At 38.2% G+C, this 19,451-nt stretch overlaps 1 protein-coding gene across 3 annotated transcripts in view; it reads right to left on the reverse strand.

Annotated features, from left to right (window-relative positions):
- The window catches only part of GRM8 (glutamate metabotropic receptor 8), a gene marked incomplete at both ends in the record, with an annotated part of 765,994 nt that overhangs the window by 4,851 nt on the left and 741,692 nt on the right, over window positions 1-19,451 (reverse strand). For all 3 annotated transcript variants that reach the window (XM_082632937.1, XM_082632938.1, XM_082632936.1), the window contains one exon: window positions 1,557-1,803. In XM_082632937.1, coding sequence (XP_082489063.1) covers window positions 1,557-1,803 — 247 coding nt within the window. The remainder of the gene's footprint in view (window positions 1-1,556; window positions 1,804-19,451) is intronic.

Raw genomic sequence — 19,451 nt, forward strand, 5'->3', positions numbered from 1 at the left:
GCCTTTGAGAGTAGTTATAGTACAACCTTTGCTAGGAGCCCAGATAGCCCCACTATTAGTCAATTGCTTATCTATGATCAGAGATGATTATAACTATTTGATACTAAAACCCATCCTTATTGTGCCTTCTCTTGCACCTCCTCAAGATTTCATGTTTGCAGAAGAGTAAATATGTGGGGAATGTCTGTGAAATTCTTAAAAGGCTTCTTTCTCTGCAAGTAACTAAATTTGATATTTATGAGCTGAAGGTCATCTTCCTAGAGGACCTGGCCAGTCATTCCAAGAAGTCTGATAGTAATTGAAGCCAATAAGTTTAATTAATCAATACTTATCTTCTAAGGATAGTTCTGCATGTGGGGCATTAGAGTAGACAGTGTTCATCTGGAACTCTTGATGCAAGGGAAGGTTTGTGAATCTAGTGAAGACTGTAAGTTGTTATAATAATTAAATCAGATAAAGTCATCTCCATCTTCTCTGTATTTCATGTCAAAAGTACAGAGAAAAGGAGATATAGCCTCCTGGCAGAATCCAAGAGGAAGAGGGCATTTTTGCATAGGGTTTTATCCTTAATTATTAAATGCCTGTGTTATATTCCCAAAAGACAGGAAGCCACTCTAACACAAGGAGCTTAGCTTTTTTTTTTCTTTTTGAACCATCTACAGAATCTCGTAATGTATTGGTTATACACACACACACACACACACACACACACACACACACACATAAATTTTTTTCACTGTATTCAGCTTTCTGGTATTTTGCAATACATACCTTCAATCTATTTGCTACTCTTCCATAGAGTCCAAGATGGACTTGAACAGCTCGGTTAAACTCTACTGGCTTAGTTTGGTACCAGTATGTTGTTATGTGCTTCTTCAGGGACAATTATAGAGAAGATAATAGGTGAGGAAAGGAAAAGTGGAGTGGTGGCTGTAGAAGGGGTCCTATTTTCAGGGTCATGGGGCTTTCAGAGAAGAGCTCTAATGATCTTAATATATCCAAGAAGGGAAATCAAGGGAAACCAAAGAAGGGGATCACTTTGGGGAAACAAATATAGACTATGACTTAACCTAACATGTTGGCTAACTAGTTTTCTCATTTCCCTAAATATCTGAATAACGTATCATTTATTTGTGTAAGATCTTTGGTAGCATGCTTCATAAATACTAGTTAACTATTAATTCTGTGAAGAGCGACCGGTATTGAACTGACAAAGATTGGAGAGTAGTTCCTAAGAGCTAAAGGATAATTTTATAAATGGACCATAGTTCCAAGCTTCAAGCTCTGTAGTGCCTCAAAAGAGAGACTTGAGTGTCACACTTTGTAAAAGAGATTTCGTGTTTATGTTCACGCTCTGGAGAGGAGCCACTTGCCTTGAAATCGTTTGGTTCTAACCAAATGGTTCTAACTGCTGTGATGGCCTCATGGTGTGCGAGTACCACCAGGCCCCTGGAACCACGTAGCACAGTCCCCAAGACCAGTAGAAGAATGTTCAACGTACATCTATCAGGAAGTGCTCCCGCTCTTGACCATCGGAAAGTCTACGGATGACTTACTGTTGGTTTCAAGACTCTCACAGAGTTCGCTTTTCACCTCGCCATTTGGTCTGTCATTGCCTTTTTGGATCAGTTTGCTTTGCATGGTGGCAGCTGTCACCACAGCTTTGAAGCTCCTCTTGCGTTTTTGAACATTCTGCTCTGGATGAAAAATTATAATATAAACCTTGGGCATGTAGAGCATGCCCAGAGACACCGAAGCACTTAAACTCATGGAGACAGTAAGTGTTGTTGTCTGGATGTACATCTGAAGAAGGAAAAAAAAAAACATAGAATCAATGTTGGTAAGCCTGACCTAAGATAAAGCAAATAATATAACCGTTTTCTGAAATTATTCCAGCTTCTCTGCTAATGGTGCATTAGAAGGTACTTATTAAAACTGTCCTTAATTATAGTCAAACATTCCTTTATCCCCACCTACAAATGTGGGTAAAGTTGTATTGTTTATGAAGCCCAATTTTTTTTTTTTTTTGCGGTATGTGGGGCTCTCGCTGTTGTGGCCTCTCCCGCTGCGGAGCACAGGCTCCGGACGCGCAGGCTCAGCGGCCATGGCTCACGGGCCCAGCCACTCCGCAGCATGTGGGATCTTCCCGGACCGGGGCACGAACCCGTGTCCCCTGCGTCGGCAGGCGGACTCTCAACCACTGCGCCACCAGGAAAGCCCTATGAAACCCAATTTTTTAAAACAAACAAAAACAAACAAGCTGATGGAGCTTAGTTTCCTCTTTAGATTATAATTAAGCATATATAAGGAAGGGAGCAAAATCAGTCTAGCAAAAGACTAACATTTTATGTCACACAAACCTTATTCAGGGAGGTATCACAAGGTCAAATGTTATTCTTTCAACAATAAACCTAACCTAGAAGGTAAATTATATATAGTGGAAATAGAGTGGGAGTGAAATAGTCCAGATCATCACTATTGCACACCATTGCTTGAATAATGCGAGTGTTTGCATCTTCACATAATTACTTAATTCCAGCTTCCAAACCTGATAAATCACAAGCATGCCATAAGGGCTTGATATTTTTTAATAGCCCTCCTAAAGGATAATTCCAGAGGGTTTCTAGATGATTGTATCAGATCAAAATAAATGTGGGTGCTTTTAGAAAATACGTAAGACTTCCTCCTTCCAAGATTGAAATATGCCCTTTGGGGATGGGTCCTGACATCTGCATTTTGAAAAATTCTCCCCCTGTGCTCATTCCTTATCCTTATTTCACTGAAATTGACTGCTCTGGTACTTACAAAGAGAAGTCCCTCTGGAAGATTTTTCTTCCTGCAATCTAGAGGTTAATGAACTGAAAAAGTCAAACCTAAAATCACTGCTTTAGCTTTTCTCATTATGTTATGAAAACAAACATGACAGTATTTTAATCTTTTTTTCTTCCCCAATGTTATTGAGGTATAATAAAAAAATAGAAATTGTATATATTTAAGGTTTTATCAAAACTTGATGTTTTGATAAACATATATTATGAAATGATCATCTCAATCAAGTTAATTAACATATCCACCACATAGTAACCATTTTATTTCTTTCATTCTTTTCTTTTCTTTTCTTTTGTTTTATTTTTTTGTGGTGAGAATGCTTAAGGTCTCCTCTCTTCACAAATTTCAAGTAAACAATACATTATTGTTAACTAGTCACATATTCATCTTGCATAACTGGAAGTTTGTACCTTTTGACCAATATCTCCCCAGTTCCCCTTCCTCCTGCCCCTGGTAACCACTATTCTGCTCTCTGCTTCTATGAGTCTATTTTAGATTCCACATATAAATTAGATCATGCAGTATTTGTCTTTCTGTATCTGACTAATTTCACTTAGTATAATGTCCTCCAGGTTCATCCATGTTGTCACAAATGGCAGGATTTCCTTTTTTTTTTAAAGAGTCAATAATATTCCATTGTATGAATATTTCACCTCTTTAAAAATAAAACCTTTGATCTGTTTACATTTTTCATGTCCTGAGCTCAAAATATAATTTCTCCCAAATAACTTGGAATACTGAGGTTACAAGGTAGCCATGTTTTTGTTTTTGTTTTTGTTTGCGGTACGCGGGCCTCTCAGTGTTGTGGCCTCTCCCATTGCGGAGCACAGGCTCCAGACGCGCAGGCTCAGCAGCCATGGCTCACGGGCCCAGCCACTCCACGGCATGTGGGATCTTCCCGGACCGGAGCACGAACCCGTGTCCCCTGCATCGGCAGGTGGACTCTCAACCACTGTGCCACCAGGGAAGCCCGGTAGCCATGTTTTAAGATGATGAAGAAATCCCTTTATCAGCTCCATGATCTTCATTAATGTCTGTTCATTCTAATGATACCTCTGAAAATGTAAAGTTGTCAGATTGCATCCAGCAATCCCCAAACTAATTGTGTCCTTTTTAATAAAGACTCAAAATATATTTACCTTCCAGAGTAAATACCTGAATCAGCCTTATGGCTTCCTTTTCCTAGGGGAGACTGTTTCTCTTAACAGGTGACAAAGCCTTGAGGTGAGAAACTGAAACATGAAGAGAACCTCAGGCACTAGTAAAAAGACTGTCCTTGTCTGAGAAATCATATCCTGTGGATTACTGAGTTTACTGTTCAATTTATCTACTACTAAGGCTGTCCTTTGCTTAGGACCCTATCGTGAGTATGGGAACACCTTTCAACAAGGTGATATTTAGGATCGATTTGTTTCAAAGTTCACCTCCTCCAGGAAGTCCTCCATGATAAATCTTGATTATAATGTCATTATTTTACTTCTAAGCACTAGTGCATTAAAAATTAAATACAATGGAGCACTTGCTAATGTGTAATTATGTGATTATAATAATTTATATGAACTTTGTAATAATTCATAAAAAATGCACAACCAGGGTATAAACTTCCCTAGCATCTATAATCTACATTTCTTCTTATAGACCTCTAAGAAATCACACAATAATTACTCAGATACCACTCATTATTTTTAAGTATATGAAGATCTTCAAGAAACCCTTAATTACACAAATTATACAGAATATGCTTTCCATAATTTTCCACTCTGTCAAATGGACATCAGGGTTGATGACATTTTAAGTAAGAAACACAAAGAGATGAGGTATGAATCCAGATTCTAGGTTGGGCTCATGCATACCATCCTCAGTAGAGATGTGATTCAAATACATCCCTAGGCAAAGTGATAAATTACTACATGTCATGACCTCTCAGGCTACCTGCCAACAAGTGAAAACTCATGTTAAGTTTGAGAGAACTAATCTACTACAATTAAGAAGGTCCTGATAAAATGTGAATATGTGCCTTTAAACCACACGAACCTCCCTAAGCTTTGCCACCTAGTTTTAAGCAACTTATTATTATGAATACTCAGAAGCTTCTTATGCGATAGTTAATCCTCTTTGAATTCCTACTTATTCTCCAGCTAGCAATGCTGCAGAAAGGCTATGCAGAAAATGGGCTGCAGAGAAAGGATGTAAGGATAAGGAAAGGATAGAGCCAAATGCAAACCACACATAAATATTCCAAAGCCACTCAAATAGGTAACCATCAGTTTTGTCCCAGTCAGACCCAGCCAAGTCACTTTAACTTAAAAAACAAACAAAAATCAAACAAGGGCTTCCCTGGTGGCGCAGTGGTTGAGAGTCCGCCTGCCAATGCAGGGGACATGGGTTCGTGCCCCAGTCCAGGAAGATCCCACATGCCGTGGAGCCTGCGCGTCCGGAGCCTGTGCTCCGCAATGGGAGAGGCCACAGCAGTGAGAGGCCCGCGTACCGCAAAAAAAAAACAAAAAACAAAAAACAAAAACCCTCCAGAGGTATGGCCATGAAATGATGGGAACATCCACGTTGATTAGTTGGATTCTTTTTATATGTCTTAACCTGTTGATCTTGCTAAAACATATAATACTAGTCCAAATAATTCATAAATACCTTTCTAGTTTGAAAATCTTATAAATTTTATCCACTACCATAAATGTAAGTGATAATTTTCTCCCCTTATTCAGAAAAACTTCTGTAATATATAGTAAACTTGATTTTGTTAAATATTAAGCATGAAGAAGATTCTGGAATGCTAATTTCCACATTAAATATATTACTGTAGTGTATCCTTTTAGCAAACCAACTCAAAAGAAGATGTAATAAACATAGACATTAGGATTAAACAGTACTATGCTTAGTGTTCCAAGTCCTCCATTAGACACTATGATTGCAAATTACAGCATAATGCTGATCTTACTTATGTGTTCTCTTACAAAAGCTTATGAAAAATTTTAATGTGGGTTTAATATATAAAAAGCATCTGTACAAAAATCATACCCTAAAATCTAAAACCTTACAGTGGCCAAGCCTTTGTTACAGGACTTCAGACTGTGAGTAGACTGAGTTTTTGAACTTCCTCTTTGAATATTTAATGAAATAAAAATGTCATATATATTATAACCTCAGTGAAAGCAGTAAGAGCAAAATAAGCAAAGAAATGAAATGCCACCTACTGTCCTTCTAGAGAAGTTAATTTCTTAGCATCATGGATTACAGGATTTTCAGTATCTCCCAAATTTAAGAAGAAATGGAAAGATTATATTAAAAGATTGAAAATGAGCACTTGTTTCCAAAAAACTCATGGATTTTTTAATATCTGTTGAATATTCTAATTGCTTGAACCATGTAAGGAAGAAACATGTTCAAGCAGACCTGAGCTTGAATTCCAGCACTGCCACTTAAAATTCTTTTTAAAGATAAAGAAGTTTACAGAGAAACTCTGGAGTTGCCTGTGGATGGTAAGAGCCCCTAGTCGACCCACTGAGTGACAATCTGAACTCTAATAAAACTTCCCTGGCAATTGAACAGTTGTGAGATCTTATTTTCCTCTCTGACCTTTAATTTATTACCTATGAAATGGGGGAAAATAATACTTTTCTCATAGAAGGGTTATAGGTGGAATGACATAATCTTTATAAAATGTCTCAAAGGTGCAAAACAGTAGTAGCTCAACAAAGATTATTTTCCCTACAACTTGGAATCTAAAAGGCTGCCAACAAAGCAGGCTTCCAGGTACATAGAATAAGAGAGGGGCCTATGAGCCAGTTATCCAAAGTTGACAGTTTAGTGCAGAGCTGACAGCCCTGCTCTCACTATATGATGTCAAGGAAAATGCTTTTGTAATCTTACTTCAAAGTAGGCAGGATAAGATTTTGCCCAAAAGTCAACTCCTATTTGCTGATAGGGAATAGAATAGTGCACTGGTTCTCTGTATCAAAGTCACAGTTCACCAGAATGCTGTAACTATATTACAAGGAAACTATATTAACTCCCTATAACCAACATAAATCCACTGAGAGATGCTGACAGTGGTACTGGATATATTAATGTAACCTTCTTTTTTCCATCTTTTTATGTCCCACCCTCTGCCCCTTGTCACTCCAAAATATTAGTACCTAGAGGAAGAGGAGTGTCGATAGCCTGTCACTTCCTCTGCCTCCACAGCCCCTGGACATTTTGAAGCTGAAGCAGTCACATGCAGTGAAGCAGACTTAAATGATCTCTGGCTAAGCCAGGGAGGAGATGGCACAATGAAGCATATTAACATGACATCTTTTCTGGGACCTATTAACAGCTTCCTCTTCCTTCTCTGCAGGAGTCATTTGTGCACATCCAGCGTCTACTGAATGTAGGTCCTGGCCTGGAATCACTAAAGACTCTAGGAAGAGTAAGAAGGGAGGAGATTGTATTACTCCAGGAGAAAGGTCAGTCTTTTACTTTCAACCAGCTGCCTGCACACAGAACTCCACAGATATCCAAGCTGGTGAGTTTTCAACCCCTATGTAACCAATGTAACCTGTTAAGAAACCTAACACCCCAAACGGATTTGTGCCATGTGATAAGAAACAGATTATTTATTCCTGAATATTTCTGCCTTGCCCTGGATGGTTTCATCTCACTTTTGGCTGCAGTCAGCCAGGTCCTGTTTGGCTGCTTCACACAGTCTGACCAGTGAGAAAGCTACGTTTACACTTAAAGCCTGCTTTTGCCTTTCTCTACTTCTGTTATCTATTCCCCCATCTGTGTGTCTGCCAAAGCGTCACCTGCCTCCACAAATGGATTTTCTGCTTTTCAGAAGGGCTTCAGCCAATGGATTTCAAAATCTCATTAATTACTAGAAGTGATTAAAACAATTTTTTTTTTAAAGATGGAGAAGTTTTCAAAGAAACTCTGGAGTTGCCCTGTGGGTGGTAAAAGCCTCAAATCAACCTATCATGAAACAATCCAAGCTAATAAAACTCCCCTTGCAATGGTACACCAGAGGCGATAACACACAGCACCCCGACCAGCTCTTTGGATTGAGCCTGGATACTAATGAACCATCCCAAGTCCACATCAAACATTTTATTATTGTTTCTGTTTTGTCGAGTTCAAATACCTTGCTGGCTTCTCCTTCTCTGTCAGTTCTGAGGGATCCTCCTCATTCTCTCTAACATCTTTACCTTGAAGTATCCCAGACCTCAGTCCTTGGATATCTATCTGCCTATCTATCTATCTATCTATCTGGCCACATTACTCTCTTGATGATAACATTCAGAATTATGGCCTTAAAGCAGGGCCAGCTTTCTGGGTACACTGCCTGTACACAGGCTCCTTCACTCAGAAAGGCCTCACTCTTGGTTTAATGTTCTTCTGTCAGGGTTTTGAAATTCTCAATAATTTCTGAATAAGGAAGCCTACATTTTCATTTTTCATTGGGCCTCACAAGTTATGTTAGGTAGCCCTGCCTTAAAAACTATATGCTGACTAATTCCAGGCTTCCCTCAGGAAACTCAGTTGCCTCTGGGTAGCTCCCCTTAGATGTCTGACATATACGATCCAAAACTTACAAGCATCTGAATCCCATCTTCATTCCTAAACTTCTTCTTCCAGTGGTCTTCCTTGTCTTTATTCCATCTTTCCCGTTGTTGGGATGAAAACAAATAGAAATTGTCCTTGACTCTTCTCTTACACTCTATCTGTGACTGAATCCCGTTGACTCTACTTCAAAATTTGTTCATATATGTCATTTTTCACTTCCCCCACTGGTACTGCATCGGTCCTGGCCAACATCATCTCTTATTTGGATTTTCACTATAGATGTCCTGTTGACATCTATATGTTTCTCCTCTTCTGCTCTTACTCTCTTCTATCTGATCATCTGATTGATTTTTAACACAGGTAGCTAGAATTTAATCCCATTATTCATAAATTGGGTTCGGTCACCCCTACCCTCAAAACTCTACAATGACTTCACATTGATGGTGTCCTTATAATGGCCTACAAGGTCCTCTGAACTGATCTGGCTTTACTCTTTCCCTCATTCATTCTCTTCTCATCACACTGGCCTCCTGGCTAATCTTAGAAGATACCAAGCAGGCTTCTGCTTTGGGGCTTTCATATTTGATGAACTGACCCTTCACTTCGTTCAGGAAGTGTTCCTTTCTGAATGGTTCTTTCTCAGTGAGACCCTTTCCTAAACATGTAGTTAAAAATTGTACCCCCATCCCTCCACCTGCATTTATTTCCCCAGCTTTATTTCACTCCTCAACATCTATTTTCTAGCATAAAAGTCGATATATTTTACTAATTTATATATTGTCTCTTTCCCTTAACTAGAATAAAAATTCCATGAGTCCAGGGATTTTTACCTGTTTTGTTCACTGCTATAAACTCAACACCTAGAACATTGCCTGAATACATGAATTTTCTGGTCTTTGAGGCAGTGTGGATCCTTACTCTTAAATTTGACATTTAAAGGAAATAACCCATGTAGTTTCAAGAGGAAAACAATAAATCAGATTCTAAAGCTAGACAGTATATGAAAATTTGAGGGCCCCATACCCCTTCAAATCAATACCCAGGCTGGGACAGAAACTCTTGGATAGATAAACATGACGATCATTTTCTTTGGCCTTGCCGCATGGCATGTGGGATCTTGGTTCCCGGCCCAGGGATCAAACCCACGCCCCCTGCACTGGAAGTGAGGAGTCTTAACCACTGGACCAACAGGGAATTCCCCACATGATGACCTTTTAAACTATAAATATGACAATTAAAAGTCAATGGCCAGGGCTTCCCTGGTGGCGCAGTGGTTGAGAGTCCACCTGCCCATGCAGGGTACACAGGTTCGTGCCCCGGTCCGGGGAGATCCCACATGCCGCGGAGCGGCTGGGCCCCTGAGCCATGGCCGCTGAGCCTGCGCATCCAGAGCCTGTGCTCTGCAACGGGAGAGGCCACAACGGTGAGAGGCCTGCGTACCGCAAAAAAAAAAAAAAAAAAAGTCAATGGCCTCCACTTGGGAGCATGAGAGCTCTGGGCTCTGCCCTGCATCCCTCCCCCACTTAAGAAATGTACAACTGAGGATAAGGCACTCACACTATTTATAAACATCCATAGACTTAACTAAATGAATTTAAGGAGGCAATGTATGTAAAATCTTGGCACAGCACCTGGCATACAGTATCCATAAACAGTAGCTATTGCTGTTACTAATTAGCCTTGATTTTACTCTCTGAATCCTCCTCCATTCCTCACACAGTAAAGACATAACGGTACTGCTCTCTCAAAGTCAGCCACACCTTTTTTAGCCTTTTTGATAAGGAACATGCACACCTAGAACTATAGGCACAAAATATTTGTTCATAAGGAAATATATTTTATGCTTGTAGGAAACACATTCAAAGTGTCATAGTCTAGTATCATTCTGGAAAAAAAAATCACAATCCTGAGTGTCTCTCCTGTCAGGTAGAAATTGTAGGGTTGCTGACCCACTGGCAGGTCAGAGACATTACACTGTAATTTCATTAGTGGAGATGGAAATGGGTTTGCTCTGATCCATTTGCTGTCTCCCTTTTGGCCCCTTTTAGCCAGGACACATGTTAGCAAAATGAAGAGTCAAACCAAAGGGCTATGGATGTAGAACTGGACTGGTTCACATGTGAGGTCTGAATCCTTAACCTTGGACTTATTGAGAATGGTGCAAACCAGCTTCAGAGAATAATAAAGCATACACCAATAAGTGAACTATCAGCTTTGCTAAGGGTAGGAAAGGACAAGTGTAAGGAAGCTCAAGATCCTCTAAATATGGCAGGACAGATATTAGATTTATAATGAGTATTTATAATTAAATATATATTATATTTAATATTTGGACCAGTAAATAAATTTTCTATTAAAGCCCCATAGACATTTCTTAAAGTAGATGTTTTAAAGTAGAGTATTATTAAATAAAATGTAGTCTTTAGTTTTCAATTATCCTCCATAAGTATTACTTATAGAAACATAATAAAAAAAACAGTGTCTCAAACAATAGTGCCATATTTTCAACTGTGACATGTGCAAATGAATATGAAACATCTGCTTGTTGACTGCTTATCAGTTCCTCCTTTACATGTTGTTTTTCCTCCATGTTTCCCTCCATGGATTCCTGCTTCCATGCCACCTTTTAGCCCTTTATCATTTTTCAACAGTATGGTCAAAACTAAGAATAAGAGTAATGGAGATACCTTTAATTATTATAATTTTAAAAGTATTTATTTGAACAGATACAAAATATAATAAAGAGAATAGTTACATGAAGAGACCAAATAAAAGTTAAAAATTTTTTAGAAATAAGAAAAGGAGAAGAAACAATTACTACAAGAACAAAATTTATCTAAGAACTGTGTAATTACACAGACACACACACACACACACAGAGACGGTCCCCAACTTAGGATGGTTTGATTTGGAATTTTTTGACTTTGTGATCGTGAAAAAGTGATACTCAATAAGTAGAAGCCATCCTTCAAATTTTGAAATTTGGTCTTGCCCAGGGTTAGTGTTATGTGGTATGGACACTCTCTTGTGATGCTGGGCAATGACATTGCCACAGCTCCAGGTCATCCACACAATCAGGAAGGTAAACAACCAATACACTTACAGCCATTCTGTACCCACACAACCATTCTCTGTTTCACTTTCAGTACTGTATTCAATAAATTACATAAGATATTTAATACTTTATTATAAAATAGGCTTTGTGTTAGAAGATTTTGCCCCCTGTGGGCTAAAGTAAGTGTTATGATGTTTGGTAGGTTAGGTGTATTAAATGCATTTTGACTTACAATATTTTCAACTTATGGGTTTATGGGGCTGTAACTCCATAGTTAGTTGAGGAAGAGCTGTATATCTATCTATCTATCTATCTATCTATCTATCTATCATCTATCTATAGTTATCCTATAGTTATCACTGTCTGAAGACAGAAGGTTTGCTGGAATTTAAATTTCAGGAGACAGTTATTATGTAGGTTGTATTATTAAAGGAAATTGGTAACATGGAAATAGTTTCAACCATAGTTTTCTAAAAGGTACTAAATCATTGTTCAACTGGATACTTCCTATACAACACTTTCTAAAGCCAAAAGAATTAAAGCAGTACCTCAGTGCAGGTACTTTTGTGGAGGCATAAGATGTTGTAGAAATACTAATTTTTTCTTGGTGATATTACTTAATGCAGGAAGAACCAAGAGTAATGGTATTATGGGCTGAATTGTGGTCCCTCCCTCCACCCCAATTCACACGTCCAATTTCTAGCCCTTAGTACCTCAGAATGTGACTGTATTTGGACATAGGGTCTTTAAGTAGATAATTAAGTTGAAATGAGGTCTTTAGAGTGGGCTCTCATCCAGTCTAACTGTTGACCTTATAAGAAGAGGTTAGGACACACAAAAGTCACGCCAGAGATGTGTGTACACAAAAAGAGACCCTGTGAGGACAACACAGAGGGAAAGTGGACATCTAAAAGCCAATGACAGAGGCCTCAAAAGAAACCAGCACTGTCAATACCTTGATCTCAGATTTCTAGTGTCCAGAACTATGAAAAAATAGATTTGTTATTGAGGATCAGGTATCATCATTACTGCCAAACATTTTATGGACATTAACCCTTCACAGTAATCCTGTAAGTTAGGAATGGGTCCATTCTGGAGAATTTAAACAATATTTTCAGAGTCACACAACTCATGAAGTTAAAGTGGAGGTTTAAACTGAAGTTTGTCTGACTTAAAAGCTCATATCTTTAGCACACACCATATGGCTCCCATAGATATACAGAGATGTGAAAGAGCAGGGTTAATATGACTTGAATCCTTACCAAGTCAGAAAATCATCCTTTTCTAATAGAGTTGGGCCAAATTTCTTAAAAATAACAGTCTCAATTAAAACACCTGAATTAATGTTTAATTGAGAACTCAGAGGATTTTTTTAGATTGACGTTATCTATCAGCTACTTTCCTCATTTAAAAAAAAATCCAGAAAACAAGAAAAGAAATCTCATTGTGGATCCTGGAGAAGCTCTTTCTTAGAACTATATATTGTTGAACTTAACAGAATCATCTAGCTGGAAATACAGACTTAAAGAGATGGATAAGTTCATCTTTTTAAATGAAGATAGTAAGCACCAGGTTTGCACTGGCCAGAGGAGAGGAGTACCCAATAGAACCACTGACCACCAGAAGGGACAAGGATACCCTACATTCAGAAGACACATTGCTGGAACATTGTTCCTGCATAGGCACTGCTCCATTTCCACAGCCATCAGAGACAGGCTATTGACAACACAGTAGGCAAGCAAACTGGGATTCACAAATACAGATGAAAAGACACCAAGAATTAGCAAATACTCAGAGAAAACCGATACTGTAAAAGAGAAGCATCAAAAAGAAGGATAAAAATCCAAAAAGATAGGTCCACTAGAGTTAGTATAAGAAGACTTTAGATATAAAAATAATTATATTTGCAAAATTTTGAAAGTAAAAGTATCAAATAAATAACATATAAATAATTTTTTATCATTAAAATTAAAATCTCAATAGATGAAGGATTTCTCATTCTGGCTATGAAGGAGTAGCTGTCATCAAACCAATTCGCCCACTAAGAATAGCTATAAAAGAATCAAAATTTAAAATATGATTGTTTGGAGGCATCAGAGAACACTCAAAGCAGCCAGGACTCAGGAGGACCAAGATCTTAGGGGACACACACACACACACACACACACACACACACACACACACACTCACACTCTGATGTGAGTCAGGCACTTTTCACTGCTTTTATCCACTGGGAGTGTGCTGATTCATTGCATGGGTGTTAGAGGGCAGAAATCTATTTTTTTTTTTGCATCTTTATTGGAGTATAATTGCTTTACAATGGGTGTTAGTTTCTGCTTTATAACAAAGTGAATCAGTTATACATATGTTGCCATATCTCTTCCCTCTTGCATCTCCCTCCCTCCCACCCTTCCTATCCCACCCCTCTAGGCGGTCACAAAGCACCGAGCTGATCTCCCTGTGCTATGCAGCTGCTTCCCACTAGCTATCTATTTTACATTTGGTAGTGTATATATGTCCATGCCACTCTCTTGCTTTGTCACAGCTAACCCTTCCCCCTCCCCATATCCTAAAGTCCATTCTCTAGTAGGACTGTGTCTTTATTCCTGTCTTACCCCTAGGTTCTTCATGACATTTTTTTTTCTTAAATCCCATATATATGTGTTAGCATATGGTATTTGTCTCTTTCTGACTTACTTCACTCTGTATGACAGACTCTAGGTCCATCCACCTCATTACAAATAGCTCAATTTCGTTTCTTTTTATGGCTGAGTAATATTCCATTGTATATATGTGCCACATCTTCTTTATCCATTCATCCGATGATGGACACTTAGGTTGTTTCCATCCCCTGGCTATTGTAAATAGAGCTGCAATGAACATTTTGGTACATGACTCTTTCAATTATGGTTTTCTCAGGGTATATGCCCAGCAGTGGGATTGCTAGGTCATATGGTAGTTCTATTTGTAGTTTTTTAAGGAACCTCCATACTGTTCTCCATACTGGCTGTACCAATTCACATTCCCACCAGCAGCGCAAGAGTGTTCCCTTTTCTCCACACCCTCTTCAGCATTTATTATTTCTAGATTTTTTGATGATGGCCGTTCTGACTGGTGTGAGATGATCTCTCATTGTAGTTTTGATTTGCGTTTCTCTAATGATTAATGATGTTGAGTATTCTTTCATGTGTTTGTTGGCAGTCTGTATATCTTCTTTGGAGAAATGTCTATTTAGGTCTTCTGCCCATTTTTGGATTGGGTTGTTTGTTTTTGTGTTATTGAGCTGCATGAGCTGCTTATAAATTTTGGAGATTGAGCCTTTGTCAGTTGCTTCATTTGCAAATATTTTCTCCCATTCTGAAGATTGAATTTTTGTCTTGTTTATGGTTTCCTTTGCTGTGCAAAAGCTTTGAAGTTTCATTAGGTCCCATTTGTTTATTTTTGTTTTTCTTTCCATTTCTCTAGCAGGTGGGTCAAAAAGGATCTTGCTGTGATTTATTTCATAGAGTATTCTGCCTATTTTTCCTCTAAGAGTTTCATAGTTTCTGGCCTTAAATTTAGGTCTTTAATCCATTTTGAGCTTATTTTTGTGTATGGTGTTAGGCGGTAATCTACTCTTATACTTTTACATGTACCTGTCCAGTTTTCCCAGCACCACTTATTGACGAGGCTATCCTTTCTCCACTGTACATTCCTGCCTCCTTTATCAAGGATATGGTGACCATATGTACATGGGTTTATCTCTGGGCTTTCTATCCTGTTCCATTGATCTATCTTTCTGTTTCTGTGCCAGTACCATACTGTCTTGATTACTGTAGCTTTGTAGTATAGTCTGAAGTCAGTGAGCCTGAATCTTCCAGTTCTGTTTTTCGTTCTCAAGATTGCTTTGGCTATTTGGGGTCTTTTGTGTTTCCATACAAATTGTGAAATTTTTTGTTCTAGTTCTGTGAAAAATGCCAGTGGTAGTTTGATAGGGATTGCATTGAATCTGTAGATTGCTTTGGGTAGCAGAGTCTTTTTCACAATGTTGATTCTTCCAATCCAAGAACATGGTATATTTCTCCATCTATTTGTATCATCTTTAATTTCTTTCATCAGTGTCTTATAATTTTCTGCATACAGGTCTTTTGTCTCCTTAGGTAGGTTTATTCCTAGATATTTTATTCTTTTTGTTGCAGTGGTAAGTGGGAGTGTTTTCTTGATTTCACTTTCAGATTTTTCATCACTACTGTATAGGAATGCCAGAGATTTCTGTGCATTAATTTTGTATCCTGCTACTTTACCAAATTCATTGATTAGCTCTAGTAGTTTTCTGGTACCATCGTTAGGATTCTCTATGTATAGTATCATGTCATCTGCAAACAGTGACAGCTTTACTTCTTCTTTTCCGATTTGGATTCCTTTTATTTCCTTTTCTTCTCTGATTGCTGTGGCTAAAACTTCCAAACCTATGTTGAATAAGAGTGGTGAGAGTGGGCAACCTTGTCTTGTTCCTGATCTTAGTGGAAATGGTTTCAGTTTTTCACCATTGAGGATGATGTTGGCTGTGGGTTTGTCATATATGGCCTTTATTATGTTGAGGAAACTTCCCTCTGTGCCTACTTTCTGCAGGGTTTTTATCATAAATGGGTGTTGAATTTTTTCGAAAGCTTTCTCTGCATCTGTTGAGAGGATCATGTGGTTTTTCTCCTTCAATTTGTTAATATGGTGTATCACGTGATTGATTTGTGTATATTGAAGAATCCTTGCATTCCTGGAAAAAACCCCACTTGATCATGGTGTATGATCCTTTTAATGTGCTGTTGGATTTTGTTTGCTAGTATTTTGTTGAGGATTTTTGCATCTATGTTCATCAGTGATATTGGCCTGCAGTTTTCTTTCTTTGTGACATCCTTGTCTGGTTTTGGTATCAAGATGATGGTGGCCTTGTAGAATTTGTTTGGGAGTGTTCCTCCCTCTGCTATATTTTGGAAGAGTTTGAGAAGGATAGGTGTTAGTTCTTCTCTAAATGTTTGATAGAATTCGCCTGTGAAGCCAGCTGGTCCTGGGCTTTTGTTTGTTGGACGATATTTAATATCAGTTTCAATTTCAGTGCTTGTGATTGGTCTATTCATATTTTCTATTTCTTCCTGAGTCAGTCTTGGCAGGTTGTGCATTTCTAAGAATTTGTCCATTTCTTCCAGGTTGTCCATTTTATTGGCATAGAGTTTCTTGTAGTAATCTCTCATGATCTTTTGTATTTCTGCAGTGTCAGTTGTTACTTCTTTTTCATTTCTAATTCTATTGATTTGAGTTTTCTCCCTTTTTTTCTTGATGAGTCTGGCTAATGGTTTATCAATTTTGTTTATCTTCTCAGAGAACCAGCTTTTAGTTTTATTGATCTTTGCTATCGTGTCCTTCATTTCTTTTTCATTTATTTCTGATCTGATTTTTATGATTTCTTTCCTTCTGCTAACTTTGGGGTTTTTTTTGTTCTTCTTTCTCTAATTGCTTTAGGTGCAAGGTCAGGTTGTTTATTCGAGATGTTTCCTGTTTCTTAAGGTAGGATTGTATTGCTATAAACTTCCCTCTTAGAACTGCTTTTGCTGCATCCCATACCTTTTGGGTCTTCGTGTCTCCATTGTCATTTGTTTCTAGGTATTTTTAAATTTCCTCTTGATTTCTTCAGTGATCACCTCGTTATTAAGTAGTGTATTGTTTAGCCTCCATGTGTTTGTATTTTTTACAGGTCTTTTCCTGTAATTGATACCTAGTCTCATAGTGTTGTGGTTGGAAAAGATACTTGATACAATTTCAATTTTCTTAAATTTACCAAGGCTTGATTTGTGACCCAAGATATGATATATCCTGGAGAATGTTCCATGAGCACTTGAGAAAAATGTGTATTCTGTTGTTTTTGGATGGAATGTCCTATGAATATCAGTTAAGTCCATCTTGTTTAATGTATCATTTAAAGCTTGTGTTTTCCTTATTTATTTTCATTTTGGATGATCTGTCCATTGGTGAAAGTGGGGTGTTGAAGTCCCCTACTATGGATATGTTACTCTCGATTTCCCCTTTAATGGCTGTTAGTATTTGCCTTATGTATTGAGGTGCTCCTATGTTGGGTGCATAAATATTTACAATTGTTATATCTTCTTCTTGGATCGATCCCTTGATCATTATGTAGTGTCCTTCTTTGTCTCTTGTAATAGTCTTTATTTTAAAGTCTATTTTGTCTGATATGACAATTGCTACGCCAGCTTTCTTTTAGTTTCCATTTGCATGGAATATCTTTTTCCATCCCCTTACTTTCAGTCTGTATGTGTCCCTAGGTCTGAAGTTGGTCTCTTGTAGACAGCATATATATGGGTCTTGTTTTTCTATCCATTCAGCCAATCTGTGTCTTTTGGTGGGAGCATTTAGTCTATTTACATTTAAGGTAACATCGATATGTATGTTCCTATTCCCATTTTCTTAATTGTTTGGGTTTGTTATTGTAGGTCTTTTCCTTCTTTTGTGTTTCTTGCCTAGAGAAGTTCCTTTAGCATTTGTTGTAAAGCTGGTTTGGTGGTGAACTCTCTTAGTTGTTGCTTGTCTGTAAAGGTTTTAATTTCTCCATCAAATCTGAATGAGATCCTTGCTGGGTAGAGTAATCTTGGTTGCAGGTTTTTCTCCTTCATCACTTTAAATATGTCCTGCCAGTCCCTTCTGGCTTGCAGAGTTTCTGCTGAAAGATCAGCTGTTAACCTTATGGGGATTCCCTTGTGTGTTATTTGTTGTTTTTCCCTTGCTGCTTTTAATATATTTTCTTTGTATTTAATTTTTGACAGTTTGATTAGTATGTGTCTTGGCATATTTCTCCTTGGATTTATCCTGTATGGGACTCTCTGTGCCTCTTGGACTTGATTAACTATTTCCTTTCCCATATTAGGGAAGTTTTCAACTATAATCTCTTCAAATATTTTCTCAGTCCCTTTCTTTTTGTCTTCTTCTTCTGGAACCCCTATACTTCGAATGTTGGTGCACTTAATGTTGTCCCAGCGGTCTGTGAGACTGTCCTCAGTTCTTTTCATTCTGTTTTCTTTATAATGCTCTGCAGTAGTTATTTCCACTAGTTTATCTTCCAGGTCACTTACCCGTTCTTCTGCCTCAGTTATTCTGCTTTTGATCCCATCTAGAGTATTTTTAATTTCATTTATTGTGTTGTTCATCATTGCTTGTTTCATCTTTAGTTCTTCTAGGTCCTTGTTAAATGTTTCTTGCATTTTGTCTATTCTATTTCCAAGATTTTGGATCATCTTTACTATCATTATTTTGAATTGATTTTCAGGTAGACTGCCTATTTCCTCTTCATTTGTTAGGTCTGGTGGGTTTTTATCTTGCTCCTTCATCTGCTGTGTTTTTTTTTGTCTTCTCTTTTTGCTTATCTTACTGTGTTTGGGGTCTCCTTTTTGTAGGCTGCAGGTTTGTAGTTCCCGTTGTTTTTGGTGTCTGTCCCCAGTGGCTAAAGTTGGTTCAGTGGGTTGTGTAGGCTTCCTGTTGGAGGGGACTAGTACCTGTGTTCTGGTGGATGAGGCTGGATTTTGTCTTTCTCGTGGGCAGGTCCACATCTGGTGGTGTGTTTTAGGGTGTCTGTGGACTTATTATGATTTTAGGCAGCCTCTCTGCTAATGGGTGGGGTTGTGTTCCTGTCTTGCTAGTTGTTTGGCATAGAGTGTCCAGCACTGTAGCTTGCTGGTCATTGAGTGAAGCTGGGTGTTGGTATTGAGATGGAGATCTCTGGGAGGTTTTTGCCGTTTGATATTACATGGAGTTGTGAGGTCTCTTGTGTACCCGTGTCCTGAAGTTGGCTCTTCCACCTCAGAGGCACAGCACTGACTCCTGGCTGCAGCACCAAGAGCTTTTCATCCACATGGCAGTCAAAGAAGAATCTTCTAAGTCTAAAGTCAACATATTTTCTTTATGAACTCCTATCTTCTGCTATGTCATGGTTAACTCATACTGCCTCTTTTAGCTGATGTCATCTTTG

The sequence above is a fragment of the Mesoplodon mirus genome (assembly GCF_964341445.2).
Source record: "Mesoplodon mirus genome assembly, chromosome: 9".
Classification (NCBI taxonomy): domain Eukaryota; kingdom Metazoa; phylum Chordata; class Mammalia; order Artiodactyla; family Ziphiidae; genus Mesoplodon; species Mesoplodon mirus.